The 18,589-nt window shown below is 41.4% G+C and overlaps 1 protein-coding gene across 2 annotated transcripts in view; it reads right to left on the reverse strand.

The window, feature by feature from the left end:
• The window catches only part of CCDC148 (coiled-coil domain containing 148), a 169,181-nt gene that overhangs the window by 17,941 nt on the left and 132,651 nt on the right, over window positions 1-18,589 (reverse strand). For both annotated transcript variants that reach the window (XM_054723172.1, XM_028141192.2), the window contains exons 12-13: window positions 5,465-5,582; window positions 2,802-2,942 (exon numbers count right to left, since the gene is read on the reverse strand). In XM_054723172.1, the coding sequence (XP_054579147.1) occupies window positions 2,802-2,942; window positions 5,465-5,582 (259 nt within the window). The remainder of the gene's footprint in view (window positions 1-2,801; window positions 2,943-5,464; window positions 5,583-18,589) is intronic.

The raw sequence follows: 18,589 nt of genomic DNA on the forward strand, positions 1-18,589 counted from the left end.
GGAGAGCTACTGAGGTTGTATTTGTTTCTGTTTGGGGCATGGAATTAATATAATCACTGTCATTATATAAAAAGATGGATCTTATTGTAAGTTCAGGATAAATTAAGAAGGCAAGGAAAGAAGAGATGGAAGCAGAGAGAGTGGTTAAGGTGGCTACTACAATGGTCTAGACATGAAGTAATAAATATGCCTAAACTAGGCTGGTAGCAAGGAAGAGATAACTGTCAGAAACACTGAAGGGAAGAATTAATAGAACTTGGCAACTGGTCAGATTCCGGGACTAGGGGCAGTGATGCATACAGTCAAGAATAATACAGAGATTTAGGTCTGACAAGCAACATATGTGATCCTTAGCCCTAGGTTTCTCCTCCTCTGCTCCAATCCAGGCTCCCTGGTCCCTCTCACCTACTTCCGGTGGTTCATGCTCCACCTGCATGTGTTCACTCCTGTTCAGCTCCTGGGGGGTGAGGTTTAAACTGCTTTAATTATTCTACTTTTTGAATAAACAAAGTGAAATGGAGATCTCCTTTGAATACTGACCACAATCTTCCCAATTTCCCAGAGGCAGCCAATCGGTTTCTTGTAAATGTGTACTAGACATTTTCACCCAACACATGACTTGAACAAAAGTTCTCTCTTCCCAAATCTGTTTCTCCTTCTATATTCTTACACTAGAGGCCCAGCACACGAAATCGTGCATGGGTAGGGTCCCTAGGCCTAGCCTGCGATCTGGGCCATCTTCTGCCCGCTCGCCAGTCCCCAGTTCTGCCCCGCCACTAATACCCACCCCAGTTCCCCGTGGTTCCCCGTTGGCCATCCAGTGATCAGAGCCTGCAGGCTCGGGGGAGGGACCAAGAGGTGGTCAATGCACCTAATAGAAGCTGGTCAATCGGTTGTTCTGGTCATTACGCCATTATGGTCACTGGCCTTTTATTATATAGGATGGTTGATGGCAGCAACACCAAATACTTACCATTTACTGTATTACTACTCGGTGCCAGGTAATATTCTAGGCCAGTGGTCGGCAAACTCATTAGTGAACAGAGTGGCAAACTGCGGTTTGCCGACCACTGTTCTAGGCAATTGACATTTATTATCTTAATCCTCATAAGAACCGTGCAAATTATTGTTTTACAGATGAAGAAACAAGACAGGAAGATGTTAAATAGTGTATACAACTTCACACAACTAGCAAATAGTGGAACAAACTGTCTGCTTTAAAATTATTCTCACTTTCAAAATCTCTCCTTCCTTCTCCTTCCTCCTCCCTCCTCCCTTCTCCTCTCAGCCAGAGCCATTCCTGCTCCTCCCCCACTTCTGTGAGGGTGCCATTTGACCCCACATGACCTCCAGCCCCCACCCCCCAGCCTCACCAATTTTCCATTCAGGACATGTTGCTAAAACATAAATTCCGTTCTGTAATTCAACTGCTTCAAAGTCTCGCCTCTGCTCAGGATAAAGGTGAAATGCAAGCAAGACCCCTAGGACTTTTCACAGTCTGACCCTAACCTATGTTCTGAGTCTCATCTCCCAGCACCCACCCTTGCCCAGTACTTTCCATTGAAGACACAGCAGTAAGGGCCTCTTTCCACGCTCTTCTACCTGGCGAAACTACTTCTTCGGCCCAGGTGGGGAGAGATTTCCAGCCTCTGACTCAATTCTTTGCAAGCCCCCGCTGCCCTCCCCACTGTGGCTTCTGAAGACTCCCTTGACTCTATGATTTGTCCCTCGCCCTATGGCCACTTCCTCCCACTAATCTATTTTTTGTTTGTTTTTAGCTTAAATCATCTGGAATGAATTTTGTTTCTGCTGCTATGTCTTCAACTAAGATACAGCTTAAGTTTTCTCTTTGACACTTTCTCTGATTTCCCTAAGCCATTCCCTTCCCTTGGTGGCTGCGGCCCTTAGACCTCCGTTATGGAGGTGTCCTCAGCTTAGTGGCATTATTCCCATGCATGTTACTGTCCTCCCAGCCCAGCTCCCAGCTCCCCACTTCCACACAGGACATGTCTGCGTTGTTCAGGAAGGCACCTGGCACAGTGCCAGGTGTAGTATCTGTTCCGTCAATAGGTGTCCAATTAATAAATTAATTGTACATTTTTTAATCCCTAGCAAAGTATGCAGCACATACTACAGGCACACTTGATTTATTTGTCAGTGGGTGAATGGATGAAGTTTCCTGCCTTTTAAATAATTAAATAAGCATTTAGCAGGTCTCCTTAGATTTGCAAAATTAACTACTTTCTCCTTTAATTTCAGGGATACACGTTCATTCATCTGTCCTCCCTTCCTAGAAATGGTTAAATTACCCCTTAATACTTGTTTTCACAGAAAATGTTGTATCATTAACTATCATGAATTATCTTCTGCTCATTTTAATTTCTGAAAACTTCGCTCTGCTTTGTTTAATCATCATCAGCTTTTTCTTCAAAAGGATTATGGTATGAATTTAAACAAATTCTGAATATGATAGAGCAATATTCACCAACAAAATACAGTACTAACACAACTTTAAAGTATGATTTTGTAAAATTATTTTTAAGTTTAAAAAATAATTTTCAATGACAGATTCATAACATTTCCAGATAAACTGCTTTTTCTATGCTCACCTACCAACTATATTATAATATTAACAGTTGTTCTATGTAACTATGTGCTATCATTTAGAAGTAAAAATTGTGTTGATATGTGTAGTATTCAAATATAAATGTTGAAAATTCTTTGTAATGCAAAACACACACTTCTACAATTCTTATAATCATCATAGCTTTTGTACCAAACATGCTAATTCCCATAATTACCTGCTGTTCGTTGTATGTATTCAATGTGAAGAGTGGCTTTTGAAGAATAAATTCTTCCTCAATTCCAATACCCATCCTCGCTTTCGATGCCATTGTATCTGACATCATTCTAACAGGATCAAATTGAGCAACAATAGCAACCTAAAAGAAGAGAAAGCATAGCAACTTGGAACAAGATACAAGCTAAATGCTCTAGGCAATATTATTAATGTTTCATGTCCATTACAGTTCAGAAATGTTATTAAAGATAAAATCCTAAGAGGGGAGAGTAGAAAGCATATTGAACCAGGCCAGTCCTAGAGATCCACAAAGGAGTTGGTAGTTTAAAAACAAAATATAATATTAAAAGGCTGTGATATATCATTGTTTCTAATGACTAAAATTATAGTTATTATTACATTTAGACAAAAATTTGTCTTTCTGATACAAAGTCATAGGAAATCTTATATAGAAAACCTACATATTCAAACACCTTGAAAGTAACCAAAAGTAAAATAAAAACAGTAATCTTTAACCACTAGCGATCTGTGGCCATGGTGACAACCTCATGAAACTTTCTAGAAAGTTTGATCTGAATAAACTGAATCTAGAGCATATTATTCATGGGTAAAGTTGAGTGTGTTGGCATTATAGGGCCAGGTGGGTAAATTTCCATTGTACCAGGCAACTAGATTTCCAGGGGCTGTTATACACCAGTGCTCCCACTTCTGCTGAAAAACTTTAACCCAAGTGCCCTTGTTCTTTATTATAATTGAAATAATCCAAACCTGTGTCCTGATGAAATGAAGCCACTAATTTTGTAAATCATATGCACCATTAGTAACACCTGTCTGTTAACTCCTAAAGTCAAGAATTAGCATTAAAGCCCTGCCTGGTGTGGCTCAGATGGCTGAGCATCATCCCATGCACCAAATGGTTGCTAGTTCAATTCCCAGTCAGGGCACATACCTAGGATGCAGGCTCAATCCCAGTAGGGGTGTCAGGAGGCAACCTATCAATGTTTCCCTTTCACATCCATGTTTCTCTCTCTCTCTCTCTCTCTCTCTCTCTCTCTCTCTCTCTCTCTCTCTCTCTCCCCCCCTCTCCCTTCATCTTGCTCTAAAAATCTATTTTAAAAATCTTTAAAAATAAAAAAAACTTAAGAGAAAAAATATAATTATCATTAAAATGGCATTTTTAATGCATTTATGAACTATAATGACATAACTGGGAATTGAACATACTTTCATTATTATAGGTTTCCTGATCAAAATCTTACATCATAGTTCTGAACACGATTTATAGATAATAGGCACAGATATTTCCTCTTTCCAAGGATTCACAGATGGAAACAATTCTAACCATATGGATTCCATAGTTGTCAGAGTTCTATTTTGAACAAGGATGTGTTTAGTAATAGTGACATTAAGTTTTGTCCCCAGAAAGCCATGGTATATACTTATTTGCTAATGACTGAATAATTTAAATTTTGTTGAATCTAGCATGACCAGGACTTACATTCCTATGCTTTGAATTTCTCTAATCTATTTTATCAAAGAAGATGAGATGTGTTTATCCCTCCTCTATACCACCTCACCTAACTAGACTTGGTTTGAATCCAGCCTGATCTTTACTAGCGGTGTAACTCCGGGGAACCTCTGTGTCTCCTTGGTTTTCCCTTCTATAAAACAGGAATATTAATAACACCTATAGGATAGGGTTTTGTAGAGATTAAATGATTTAAAACCCCAGGGTGTTTATAAGAGGACTTTATACTTAGTAAATATTCAAAAAATGTAAACAGACATTACTACTGACCTACAAGGCAGGGACTAATATTGTTATTCCCATTTTTCAGAGGGGGAAATAAAGCAACGGGAGTTAGGTAAAAGGTCTAAGTTTCTTCTGCCAGTGAGTAGCAAACCAGGTTGTACCAGGTTTGAAGGACACCAGAGGCCAAGTTCCTATCCAAGATCCTATGTTGCCGCCACTGGCACTAACAGAAACCCATCATTCCCTGTCAGCTGGGAAATGGTGCCAGTGAAGACGTCAGAGCTTGTGGGTTAAGCTAATCACTCCCTGGCTAAAAACTCTGAAAAATTACCAAATAAAACTATTTTATCACATTTCCCAAGTTCTTAAATTTCTGATCTTGTCAAGTACTATCTACTTTCTAAACTTTTGCCTACTTTTATTAGGCAAAGCAATGGGAGACTTTTATTTCTCCACCAAAAAAAAAAAAGTGAGGTTATATTTTTTTAAAGTACTTTTGAACATGTTTATTTATTATGGGATATATCCAAACAGAGGTTCCTACCCCAAAGAAGATTATCTCGGTCAAGCACCACCCATTTTTTGAGGAGAGTAAAATCTTTGGGCTAGATGCAGAGTTTCACTGCGGTAAATGGATACTATTCAGCTATTAAACTGGAGGTAATGTGGATGCATTTAAATCTTGGGAGAGCTTTTTAAAAGGTGCTGATAAAGTCCTTTTAATATACGAAGAAACTGGAAATGGTTCAACATAAACCTAATTGCTCCCCGGAATGAAGATCAGTGTCTCAATTGGGACAAGTTACATTTTATACAGCAGAACGCCTAAACTAAGCCCTAGGAATAATGTTATTAGGAGCACTTAGCAACATTCTTTTAAACCACCCATGAACATTTCAAATTAAAAACACCTGTTTCCTAAGGGCTTCAAGCCGCCTCTCCCTTTCTTCTTCTTCATGTGCTTCTTGAAGAGCCACCTCTTTTTTCTCCATCAAACGCTTTTCCAATAATTGTTGTCTGTAGTTAACCCTTTAAAAACAATGCACAGGGAAGTTGGGAAAACATCACCATAATCTCAGACATTGTAGGGTAAAAGCTTAGCGGCTGAAGGCCCCTCAGGTTTTGTTTTCAGTTGCTTTGGGTTGATTCCTCATATCCAAACAATAAAAGACATTTGTGGAAAATGCACTTTACTAATAATTCTAATAATAGCAGGAGAAACTACAGGCCACAGGGCAGGCAAACATGGGATAAAATCCAATCCATCTCTTTACTCATTGAAATAATTGTTTTGACTCTCCAACTGCCTGTTGGCTGCCGCACCTACAGCTCATTTGAGTCTTCTGATGAGTTTTAACAATTTGAGATTTTTAAAAGGTGATGTTACTTATTAAATATATATACACACACACACACACACACACACACACACACACATATATATATATATATATATATATATATATATATATATATATATATATATATATATATATATATACTTTTAGAAAGAATATTAAATAAAATACTAAAGTAACATGCCCAAATTATCTTCATTTCTAGAACTTAAACCAAACTATTTATATTGTCACTTATTTTGTCAAAATGTTCTTTCTGAATGTGTGTGTGTGTGTGTGTGTGTGAGTGTGTGTGTGTAGCAACTTTAAACATTGCACTTTGACTGTAGATGGCAGCAAAACATGACTTTGCCTTCGCATTATGCTTCCATCCTCCTTAACATCAGCAGCTATTAGAGCAGGGCATAAACAACTGTCTTAATACCCCCGCAGCTCATTTGGCCTAACAACGTTGTCTTTTTTGGGCAGCCTCTCTTACCATCTTCTTGTCCAAGCTACTCTTTTACTGAATTATAGAGATGAGATTTGTCTTCTCAAAAAGAATAGTCACCTGGGTTCTCCAGGGAGTATGAGGTCATTGCTTCTCTCTTCCATCATTGATGATTTAACTTTATTTGTGACATCAGTCACAGATGTGCTTTCCCCTTAGTGTGTACACCTGCATTTTCCATGGATGTATCTTCCCTAAACCCTTTTTATTCTGAATCCTGATGTTTACTGACTAAGATGTTCCCTGTGCAACAAGGCTTGTGCTAAGTCCTTTACATGAGTCTAAGTCTCATTTAGATTTCACAGCAGCCCTATGTTGGGGTGCCATTATTGATCCCACTTTAAAGATAAAGACATGGAAGCCTAGACAGACGATATAACATGTTCATGCTCTCACACCCAGGAAGTGGCAGAGCCAGAGATCCAACCCAAGCAGACTGGCCCCAGGGCCCATGTCAGACCCTCTCACCCCTATGCCATTAACATTATATGCTCTTTTCTCTTCTCCCCTTGATGGCTCCACTCACCTCACTGGCTTGTGAATCCTGACGCCATGCCAAACCCTGTGCTAGATAATGACTGAGAAAAAAGACTGTCCTTAAGAAGTCGTAGCTTAACATCGAGATAAAAAGGCAAGCCTAGGAACTAAACAAGGTAAACAGAGAGGTATAAGTAAGGCCTCTGGGAATCTGGGGAAGGGTGAGATGACTCTTGCTGGGAAGGGGAAAGGACTGCTGGTTTAGCAAGGGCTTCACTGAGAAGACAGCACCTGAGCTGGGGCTGGAGGATTAGGAGCCGCAGAGGCAAGGAGGCATGACGGCTGAGCGGGGCGGCCTTGCAGGCAGAGAGCGAGGGATGAGTCAGGGGAGGCGCTCAGGCTGAGCAAGTGCAGGGCTGGCATCTGCGAGGGGGTGATTCTCCAGTTCTGTCCCTGGGAACCGGGCTTGCCCCACCTGGTCACAGCCTCAGAAGGAAAACACTGGGGTGGCCTGCACAGAGTGAGCGAGTGACCAGGGACCGGTAAAGAGGGGCCCAGGAAAGCATCGGCGGCCGAGCCAGGTCTTTCCCCTCAGGAAGATTTGCCTCTAGGGAGGAAATCTCTTTAAAACCAGGTTGCTCCTGCCCTAGCTGGTTTAGCTCAGTGGACAGGGCGTCGGCCTGCAGACTGAAGGATCCCGGGGGTCCGATTCCAGTCAAGGGCACATGTCCGGGTTGTGAGCTCGATCCCCAGGAGGGGTTGTGCAGGAGGCAGCTGATAATGATTCTCATCATTGATGTTTCTATCGCTCTCTCCCTCTCCCTTCTTCTCTGAAATCAATAAAAAGTGTATTAAAAAAACACAACAACAAAAAAGAAAACCAGGTTGCTCCTGAGGCTGGCATTGAAGAGAAAGCCATTGAAGAGGAAGCTCAGAGAGAAGAAAGGGGGGGAGCACACAGTAAATCCCTGTGGAGTACAAAACCCGGAATGGGATTGAAAAGGGCAATCCTGGCCACTTTGGTGGCTGTGGCTGTCCTTCCCACCATCTCCTGTATCAGGAGCTGGTCCAGTCAGACACACAGAATAAAGAGTCCCCAGACCAGATTGCTCCCTTTCCCCGACGCCTCCATGTCATGGAAAGCTGTATTTCTCATTCTCTCCATTTGCACTAAGGCATCCCTAATGAGGTTCTACTCAATTTAAGCCCTGAGTACAAGCTAAGTGAACCACTGCGAAGGTTCGATTAAAAGATACCCTGGGATTTGACAATTACCATATGCTAATTCTCAGAACCTCTGGAAAGTTTCTCTCCCTTTGGGATGCACATGTTGCTTTGTCAGCAACAAAGTTTTATTTGCTTTTTGGAACTGGACTAGTGAGGAAGAAACTGCAGGTAAGAGTAAGGCATTTTGAACCTGTGTCATACGAAAAGTTCATGGTTTACTGGGAGGCTCATTCATTCATTCCACAAATATATACTGCATACCAGCTCTGCATCAATCACTGCGTGAGTCACTGGAGATACAATTTCAACACAAAACACATGCTCCTGTCCCCACAGAAGTGGCAACCTAACGGGAATACAAAGACCCAGGAAATTATGACACAGGATGGCTCTTGCTCTTGCTCTAATGGGACAATGGGGCAGAGGCCGTGAGAGAGGCACCTCTGCCAGGCTTAGGACATTCAGGGGAGCATCCAAGAGGCAGTGCTCTCAATTTTAGACCCAAAAACTGAAGCAGGAATTCACCAGAGGGGTAGTAGGAATTTTCCAGGCAGGAAAAACAACAACAACACAGAATCCAGAGGTCAGAAAGCACAGTATGTTTGAAAAATTGAAAGAAATTAAGTGTGACCCCAAAAGAACAAAGCAAGGTTAGGAGTCCCAGGAACTGAGGCTGGAGAGGGGAGAGGGGCCAGATTGTGGGGGCTTTGTAAGGGTGGGGGCTTTTGATCAGGGAAATGCAGTGATCAGAAAAATCTCTCCAGTGATATGGGAGATGGATTGGTAAAGGGGAAAGGCCAGAGAGAGTTATTGAGATGCGAGTTGCTGGTTTCCTGAACTAAGGCAAGGGGAGAGGTACTGGTAAGAGGTAGGGAGAAGATATGAATTTAAAATTTATGTAGAAAATAGAATAAATAGAATAAACTTGTTAGTTTATTTAATGGGAGAGGGGAAACATTAGAGAGGAAGAAGTTAGGAAGGTTTCTGTCTTGCACAGTGAATGATGGACTCCCTCACTAAAAATTGAAACTTAGAAGGAGAAACAGAGAGGAATTAGGTTTAATTAGGACATAAGCCTGCCTTCCCAAGATCTGGACTGAAGAAGTGGATGGGGAATCTTACCCATGGCATGGAATTGAGGCCATGGGGCAGATGATATCCATCAGGACTAGAGTAGGCATACCTCGCTGTATTGTGCTTTGCAGATATTGCTTATTTTACACCAACATAAAGATTACAACTCGCTTTATTGAAAAACTCGCTTTATTGGGGTGGTCTACAATGGAACCCCCACTACCCCAAGGTATGCCTGTATAGAGTAAGAAGAAAAGTTGGCCTAGGATTGATTCCCAAGGAAATAACATTTAGAAAGGGACAGAAGAAGAGGAAATTCTCTGGGAGAAATAGGAGAAATGGTGCAAAGAAGCTAAGGAAAATGGGATCAGTGATATCAAATGCTATGAGAAAATCAATTATAATCCAAGGTATTCTTTGGATTAAATAACAGGGAGCCATCGGTGATCTTGACAAAAGCAATCAATAGAGAGGTGGCTGAAGAATTAGTTGGAGGTGAGGAGGGAAGAGAGGAGTGGAGACCAGAGTAGAGACCACGCCTTCAGTAAGACGTATGCAAATGGGGGTGGGGGAGGGAGATAATAGAGGGGAGCTGAAGAAAGCACAAAGCTGACCACTGGCTCTAAAGTGGTCAAGATTACTCTGATTCCCTTAAAAATCTGCCAAAGGAAAATTTAAGAAAACAGGCGACACACTCCAATTCTCTATTTTTACAGATGCTATGGTTTAAACTCAAATAGTAATTCACTTCACAGGGGTAACTCCTGGTGCCTCTTTGTTCTTCCTCTCTGGATAGAAAAACTTCTTTGCCTAAAAGGAAGTGATGCAGAAAAACTTCTGGAAGAATGCCAAAAACTCACATATTTACGGAGAAAGAAAATTAGCAACGTAGTGAAGTCAATCATTTGGAAAATTTTCCACGTAACTACCTTTAGCCATTTGGGGTAGCAGCTTTCCTCCAAATTAAACTGCTGCTATGAAAGTCAATGTCAGAAAGTGGCTAAACTCAAAGGTCTTTAAGTTGTGCCCTGAATTCCCAAACAGAATCCCAGGCGCATCTCCCAGTCTGTTTTTTTGCACCCTGAGTCCACAGAGGTGGAAAAGGCTGCAAAAGAGGCATTTTCACCTTCTCTTGGGGGAGGAGAAGCATCGAATTGTTCAAAAGCAACAGCTGCTGTAGAATCAGGCACAGCATTAGCAATAACGTGAGAAGGATGTATGTAAGCCTCCAGGCCTGAGTGTAGTTGAAGGGACAGGAAGCTTTCATGTAGAAGTGGAGAATTTACGGATCATTTAGGAGACTTTTTTCTGTGCATCCTGCACTCTAAGAGATAAATGCATATGATTTGGAATCACCCTGGGCTTCAGTGAACCTTCAGTAAGAACTTGGCAAATTCTTTAATAACACAGAACCTTGAACTCTCTTTATCTGGAGCCACAAGTAACTTTGATCTAAAAAGAAGCTACAGAAAGCAAGAGGGGAATGAAAGACTTCTGAAGAACAGCTGATAGTGGCAGGTTCTACATCTAAAAAAATGCTTCAAGCAGTAAGTAAAGCAACCTAAAGATGTCTTAATTAGAGTATTCTAATTCTAATTAAGTATTGAATTTTCCTTCCCTTTCCCCTATGTTTCAGGGAAGTAATCTGCCCTACCGAATTAAAGGCAGTTTTATGAACAAACGTGCTACTCAGTGTTTAGGTCATGTGGCTTACTCAACATTGAACACGAAATCGGTTAACGGCACATGCCCTCAGTGCTACTGCCAGAGGTATTTTGCCTGCTGGGAAATTCATTTTTAGCTCAAACTCACTCAGAAAGTTGTTCTTGCCACCAAGCAGAAAGAATCCCTCCATTCGCCTACAGGGCATTTCAACAAAGGAGAATGTCCAGATGAAAAGAGAGGTGGGCCAGGTGGCAGAACCCCCAAAAAGTGGGGGGAGGAGAGGAGGAAAAGAGAAGTGGGCCCAGAGGAAAGAAGGGAAATTACATAACTGGGTACTCAGATCAGAGGGCATAACCTGCCTAATGAAAATGGCAATGAGGCCCGACTCAATGGTGATTCTGGCTAAGGGCATAAGCAGGGGCCAAAGATAATGTGAATCCTAATACAAGGCAGTGGCATCCTGGTACAGATGGGTGTGGGACAAGAACAAAGAGGATTCATTGAGAATTCCCAGAACTAGAAGAAGTTGAACCCAGGCCAGCCCCAAACAGTGACCATTCTTCCAGCTCAGAGCACTTACTGGTTCCTTTATGAGGTGTAAAAGCAATTTCCTATTGGAACCCATTCTTCAATGGATGAATTTAATTAGTCAATGTAGTGATTTGAGCACCTACTATGTGCCAAGCACTGCCCTGGGTGCTCAAGATACAATAGTGAAAAATAAAAAACGGACAGAAAGATCCCCACCCTCTTAACTCTTACATTATGTGGGGTTTGTTCTATATAAGCATGCCTAAACTAACACTCTAGTAAAATGAACAAAGTTGTTCTCAATAAATTGTTTTTCAATTCATCACAAAGCCCTAAATTAGAGAGCCCATTCTCACATTATAACAGAACGATGGTTCTCAACTATGACGGTCATTAGCATCGTTGGAACTTACAAAATCTAATGCCAAGGCACCACGCCAAACTAATTAGATCAGAATCTGGTGGTGGGGCCCAATCACTGGTATTTTTAAAATTTATAGTTGCCTCAGATGATGCTAATGTGAGCCTGGGCTGAGAACCAACACCACCTGGCCCAGTGGTTCCCTAACTGGAACTAACATCAGGATCACCAGGAGGGCTTGTAAAACACAGACTGCTGGACCACCTCCAGAGTTTGTGATTCAGTAGTGGTGAGGCAGGGGGTTCAAACTTTTGCATTTCTAACAAGTTTCAGGTGATGTTGATTCTGCTGATCTGAGGACCACAATTTGAGGACTATAGCACAGATAAATAATTCAGATTAGAGGGACTCTACCTGACTATCGTTATCAAGATAAAACCAGGTATAAATTGCTACCTAGACGAGGCTTATTTCTGATTGCATGCATGGAACATCACAGTTATATGCCTCAGGATTGTTCCAAACTAGACATTCCTGCTTTGGCACCAAGAGACGTTCAAGAGCAGAATTTTTCAACCACACCCCAATACACATGGATGACAGGTTCCCTCAGTGACAGTGGCCCTCTGAGGCTTGGGTCAGTGTTGGTGATGGGCAGCCACAACAATGGCTGTCACTGAACTTCTTTCCTTCCCTCGGATGGACAAAACACTGGTATATCTGATGACAGTTGAAACCTCAGGCTACTGGTGATATTTAAAGGATCTATTCAGTAAAATCAAAGAAGGAAGAAATAACTTGAAAGCAATTCAGCCTTAAAAAGGAGGTGTGAGGCACTTGCTTTGCGAATAGTCCTTGAAACTCTAAGTGGGTGGATGCTTTATCATGCTGGATGTGAAAACCCGTAAATGAGAGTAAAGTACATTTTCTCGTGGGTTATAATCAATCCCAGCCTAGCTGTCTGAGTTCACTTGAGTTGGAAGTGCAGAGATATAAACAGTTGTGAAACAGGGACTTAAACCTGGGAATTCAGAACTGAGCAGAGGACAATATGTGAGGAGGAGGTTACTGGAACAAGGCCGCAAATATCATAGTAGCCCTTTCCCCAAATTAGTGCAGAACAACATTTCTGCCACAATGTATGTATCCTCCTCTTTTTGAATAATCCTAACTCTTTCCATCTAGCTTTCAGTAATCCTTTTATTTCTTCAGATGTCCTCAGAATTTTCCTAGAATAGTTCTTTTCAATCACATTTCAAAAGTGGGGTATAGACAGTAAGAGGTACATTGTCTGTAGGGAATTAAAAATAATAATACTGATAGAGGCCTGTCTTGTGTTTTTAATTGCCATGCACCAGCAAGTCTGAACAAAGTCAGTGATCAAATACGCCCTCCATGGGAACACACAACCCTCTCTCACTCCACTCTCCATTGCTCCTTAGCAAGGTTTTCCTTCATTGAAAACCAGTGCCTCCCAGATGATGCTACTTCCATTGCTACCCTTTGAAAAAGTCAGGGAAGGAGGGTTCCCAATGACAATTCCAGAAAAGTTCTACCCATTGACTTTGGGATTAGACCATCCTCATTCTAAATGGGTTCTTGGAATCAACTGCTAGCTGCCCAGGTCACAGTTCCCAACGTTACTGAGGGTTATTCAAAACTATGCCATTGATCCCCAATAGCATTCACTTCTCTCTGCTTTAACAGCCACTCCTTAGACCAAACTTGAGCTTGGCATCACCTCGAACTAACGGTTCCCCTGTCAAAATCTTAAACTGGGGGATTCAGTGCTGACTCCAGTCTCCAAAGTCACTGCATATATCTGATAGAGATCTGCACTGCATCGCGCTAGGAATGGACTGCCTGCAGACCTCCTATCTTCCTTATGTTCTCACTCGACCTTACTCAGCCTGCTGCCTTAGCTTACCAAGCTCACCATTTTCCTACAATATTTATTCACTGTGCACTGTGTACCAGGCACCGGGCTAGATCTTCCCTCATGAAGATTATTGTCATTTCACCTCTTCCTTTCCCCCAGCCTATAAGATACAATCAGACTTTACTTCATTCTCTCGCAGCTTGGGATCCCTGGGTCTCGCTCTTCAAGGGCATCATCACCAATATCCTTTAATTATCTCATCTTCTTTTCTTTCCACACCTGCCCTACCAACTCTCAGCCCTAATTCCTTGTTGGATTTATTACACACTTATGAGGTTGAACCTTAATTAGACAGTCAACACTCCTCCAGTATCACTTTATTTACCCCCAGATGATGGACGTTCTCCATATGTTTCTACCTCATGCTTAATTCTCCCTCTTAGCAGAAAACCTCACCTCTTACATTATTGAAAAGAAAAGGCCACTAAACATCCATTTTCCCAACACACTTTGTGCGCTTCCAATCTTGTCAAGAGTCATCTTCACTCATTTCTTGCTCCTTACTCCTGGGCTTTTAATCCCATAAACCTAGTTGTCTCCAGGATCTTGCTCCAAAAAACGAACATCTTGCTTTGCTATCCTATTTCTTCAGTCTCTCCCCCCCACCCTCTCTCCCTCTGTCTCCTTCCTTCCCTCCCTCCTTCCCTCCCTCTCTCATGTTACCTTTGTATCTCCAACAACTATCATAGTGCTTAACAGAAGGCATGTGCCAATACATGAAAAAATAATGAATTTAAAACGTTATGGAATGTATTCAATTGAATTTCTTCAGTTGTAGATAAATCACAGGATATAGGAATTGACAAAATAAAAATTTATGAATAAATTCAATATATACTTTTATATTAATTAGTCAGTAGGTATTCCTTTGTAAAATATGTAATCATCTGAGAAGTTTACTAGTAAATAGAAGTTGAGTCGCTGAAGAACAGATCAGGTGTCTAGTTCCTTTGGACAATAAGAACCCTGAGTGCTAAAAGGCAAATCAGACATGATATCCACGACACAGACTTGCCGGTACTGTGGTTTTGGAGGGGAAGCACAAGCAGGAATGGCATGTTGGCTTTAGGGGATTATTTATTATGAACTGAAATTTATAAGGCTACCCGGACAGACCAGCATTTACTTGCCTAATTGCCTCCATACATCCACTTATTCAACATATTTATATTAAGTGCCATATATAAATGTGTAAAAATCATATAATACAAAACATAAGCCCAGAGCAACCGGAAACACCTATCAAGTAGACAAGAGCAGAGCCTACATCTGGATTTTTTAATACATACAGGAGCTCACCACTTGTCATCATATGAGTTCACTAAGAAAAGCTACGTGCCATTCGACACTAATTGGGTAATTTGCATTGTGACTCTTGAATTCACAAATGATTTATAGTAGAAAAATTTACTTCATAATTAATATGTATTGCATTTTTAAAATCCTTAAGATGCTGTAAGTATTTTATTGGATACAAGAGAGAAACTCACATTGAGGGGTTTTCTCACAATATTGGAAGCTTTCTTTAAATTCTTTTCCCATTTCGATTTATTTAAAAAATAAATGACTTAAAGGTAAGAAAATGACAAGCATGGGTGACTAGTTTTATTGGAGTTTTAAAAATAATTCTTATAGATACATATAATTTCTGACCCCCCAAATTTCAGTATTTTCAGAATCACAAATACTGAAAGAAGCATTGCTTTAGTGTGAAACTTTAAAAAGCCATGTTATTAAAGTACTGATCTGTTGTCAGATCTGTTAATAAAGTACTGATCTGTTACCAGATCTGTTAATAAAGATCTGTTACCAGATCATAATATTTCCATCTGGCTTTATCTATTTTTCACTTCTGACTTAATTGGTCCTCATTTCCCCAGAGACAGACAGCGGCATCATTCTGATGGACCTGCTTTCTCTTCTTCAAGACTGGCGGGGGGGATGGCACTGACACAACAAAAGAAACTACTGTCGTCTCCCTCAAACAAATGGCTGAAGTGAGCTTAATAAAACCTGCCTTCCCTAATTGCTGTTTGGAAACCGCACCCCCCTTACCTTCCAGGTCTCTCAGAACTTCTGTAGTCAGCAAACATCAAAGGGACCAAAGATTCCTATAGTGATTCAGCCACCCACGGCAGCGAGCAAACCCTGATTCCCGGCCAGCCTAGGCGACCATCAGCAAAGAGACTTCACCAACAGCCTCTTTAGCATTTGAGGTTTAAAACAAGTCAGTGTCACAGAAAGGTTACTGTCATAAACACCTTTGGGGACTTGTTTTCTTCCTCCCTCCCCTCCTTCCCCCTCTCTCTCTCTCTCTCTCTCTCTCTCTTCTCTCTCTATCTCTCTCTTCCTTCCTTTCTTAACCCTTCTAATTCCCCCGTCCCCTCAGTCTACAAACATAATATTTTTTAACAAAACTTTTGGTTAGGCATTTTAAATATGCTTTTTAAAAAACAAATGATAAAATATATTTAGTTTTTTTGGGTGAGTGATGTTCCGTGCACTTTTGTCCTTGGCTCCCTCCAATGCTGACTGACTCCCCCTGCACTTGAGTTTCCGCCTTCAAGTTTCAACTCGCTCCCCCAGGGACTTGCTGCCAAGCCGCGCTTGTCTGGGTCTCCTTTAGGTCTCAGCTCAGCCCGCAGGACTGAGCTCTGGAATCATTCATCATCCCTCTTTTCTTTACAGATAGTCACCTCCACAAAGCAGGAACCCCAAAGCCCCGGCGTGTGAACCCTGGCCTTGGGTCTCGGGGGACAGGGCCCGTCCCTGGTGCGAGCTTGCTGAGCTCCGCTGTCTACAAGGCAGTTTTGTCAGGTGCGATGCTAAAGTTTCTGTTCTAGAAAGGCTGTCACTTGAGGCCACGAGAGACATGAGTGGCTTTCCCCAGAGCCCAAGCAGATACATAAAGTTGGAAACAGCATTATTGGCTAAGTTGACAGAAACACAACTGTACTGGAGAAGATAAAATAATAGACTGGACAGAGATCCAGATAAATAAACAAATCATACCTAGATCACTGATCCTCAGTCCCGTTTTTACAAGATGCATATAGTTTCTCAACAGCACTATTTAGGTTTGGGCAGAACTAAATCACCCCAAACCCTCTACTTTCCTTTCCTAGATTAAGCTGGAGATGTCCACGCCCATATTCCTTGGGGCCTCTCTCTGGCTGGCTTTCACAGGAAATGGAGAGCTTCCTAGAGGAGGGTTAGATAGGAGCCAGAGAAGAGTAAAGCAGACTTACAAAAATGCACAATTTGTACAATTTAACATTATATCAGAATTTAATTAATTCTCAAACTTGGGGAGGGGGGTGAGTGGGGAGACGATGGATAGGCTGGAAGAAAAATAGGGCAGAGTTTCCTAAGCCAGTTCACAGTATAAAAAGAATAGATAATTCATTTTTATGGAATTTTATTTTAATGAAAGTTACAACAGCCAAGTTCTGCTCTATCTAGACACAGCTTTGTTAGGACACGAAGAGGGGGCTGTGTCTCTTTGTTCCCATTTTGCACAAAGAGTAAAGCATGATCTGAGAGGCCCCTTAGGAAGGAGAGTTCCCTCTGGTCCCGAGGACGTCACAGGAATGGAGCTCAGAAGACAGACCAACCTGGCTCTCCCAGGGAGCCTGCGCATGGTCCCCCAAACGGTGAGCCCACCGCAAATTCCACTTAGTCCACGGTAAGCTGACAAAGGGACATTAATCTTGCTCCTCGGAGGTAGATCCTTCACTCTAATCCAAGCTACTGGGCAACCCAAGGCCTGGACAGCAAAACAAAGGCTATTTCATTCTCTCTCAAAGCTATAAGCTGACTGTCCACACAATTCCAATATCTCACAGATACAGCCAACCTTGTCACATTTATACTAAAAAGCAACTCACATGTTCTCTCCAAGTGACTCTAAATTTTAATCTTTATTGTCCTCTCCCAGATGTCACAGCTCCTCTCTGCCAGGTTCCCTGTTATTTCAAGAGACAAGAATATTCCCTAAGGCCTCCGTTTGAATATACATCTTTCTGAGATTGTGTCTCTGGTTTCCCCGAAGATTGTCACATCAATAAATCTATCTTCTGCCTGGATCCTTGGTTCTGAAAATAATTTTATTGCCTTAGCCAGGCACAGCCAACATTTCTCTCTTCATGTATTCTTCAGTTAAAGCAGAAAGTCTTGCTTAGACTGCTCCATTTCTATGGATGAAAATGTTCATATGCAGAGCTCGGCATCATTGCAAATGGAGACAAGACTTTTTGCAAATAGACCAGTTGCCACACCTGGGCCATTGCCTGAGCCTGGTCCAACATAACATCAGTTACATCCATTACCTGGAAGCCCTAGGAAGGTCTGGCTTGTGGAGCAATAGTCTGACAGATCATAAGGATTAACGTGCACCAAAAGCTCCCAGTATTTTTTTTTTTAAAAAAAGCATCTAAAAGACTTGCTGTTTTAGAGACATTCAGAGCTTTTCAAGCCCACACACACTCAGATAGTACTGATAATCCTCTCTGTGTTTGTGGGATTTGGAAGAGCTACAAAGAATAAAGAGCCACAATATTGTGAAAAGTGATGTGTTCCTGTCTTTGTGCAAATGTTTGGACTCCCCCACCCCAACATCATAAATACAAGAACATGTGAATATATAAAAAATTTACAGAACTACAATAGATAAAATACCCATACTTATTTGTTATATATAAAGGAATGTATTTTCAAATTACCTATTTGTATAAAACTTTACAGTTTTCAAGGTATTCCCTCATACATTAACAAGACAGATTTAGTAACATTATTATCCAACTAATAATTAAACAGCATCTCTCTCTTTCTCCACTTCTCTTGATGATATGAGAGAGGGCATCAGCAATTAAACTTTTTATTTAATTAGGATCTATACCCCATCTGCTTCCAAAG

The sequence above is a fragment of the Eptesicus fuscus genome, chromosome 11, assembly GCF_027574615.1.
Source record: "Eptesicus fuscus isolate TK198812 chromosome 11, DD_ASM_mEF_20220401, whole genome shotgun sequence".
NCBI classification, from domain to species: Eukaryota; Metazoa; Chordata; class Mammalia; order Chiroptera; family Vespertilionidae; genus Eptesicus; species Eptesicus fuscus.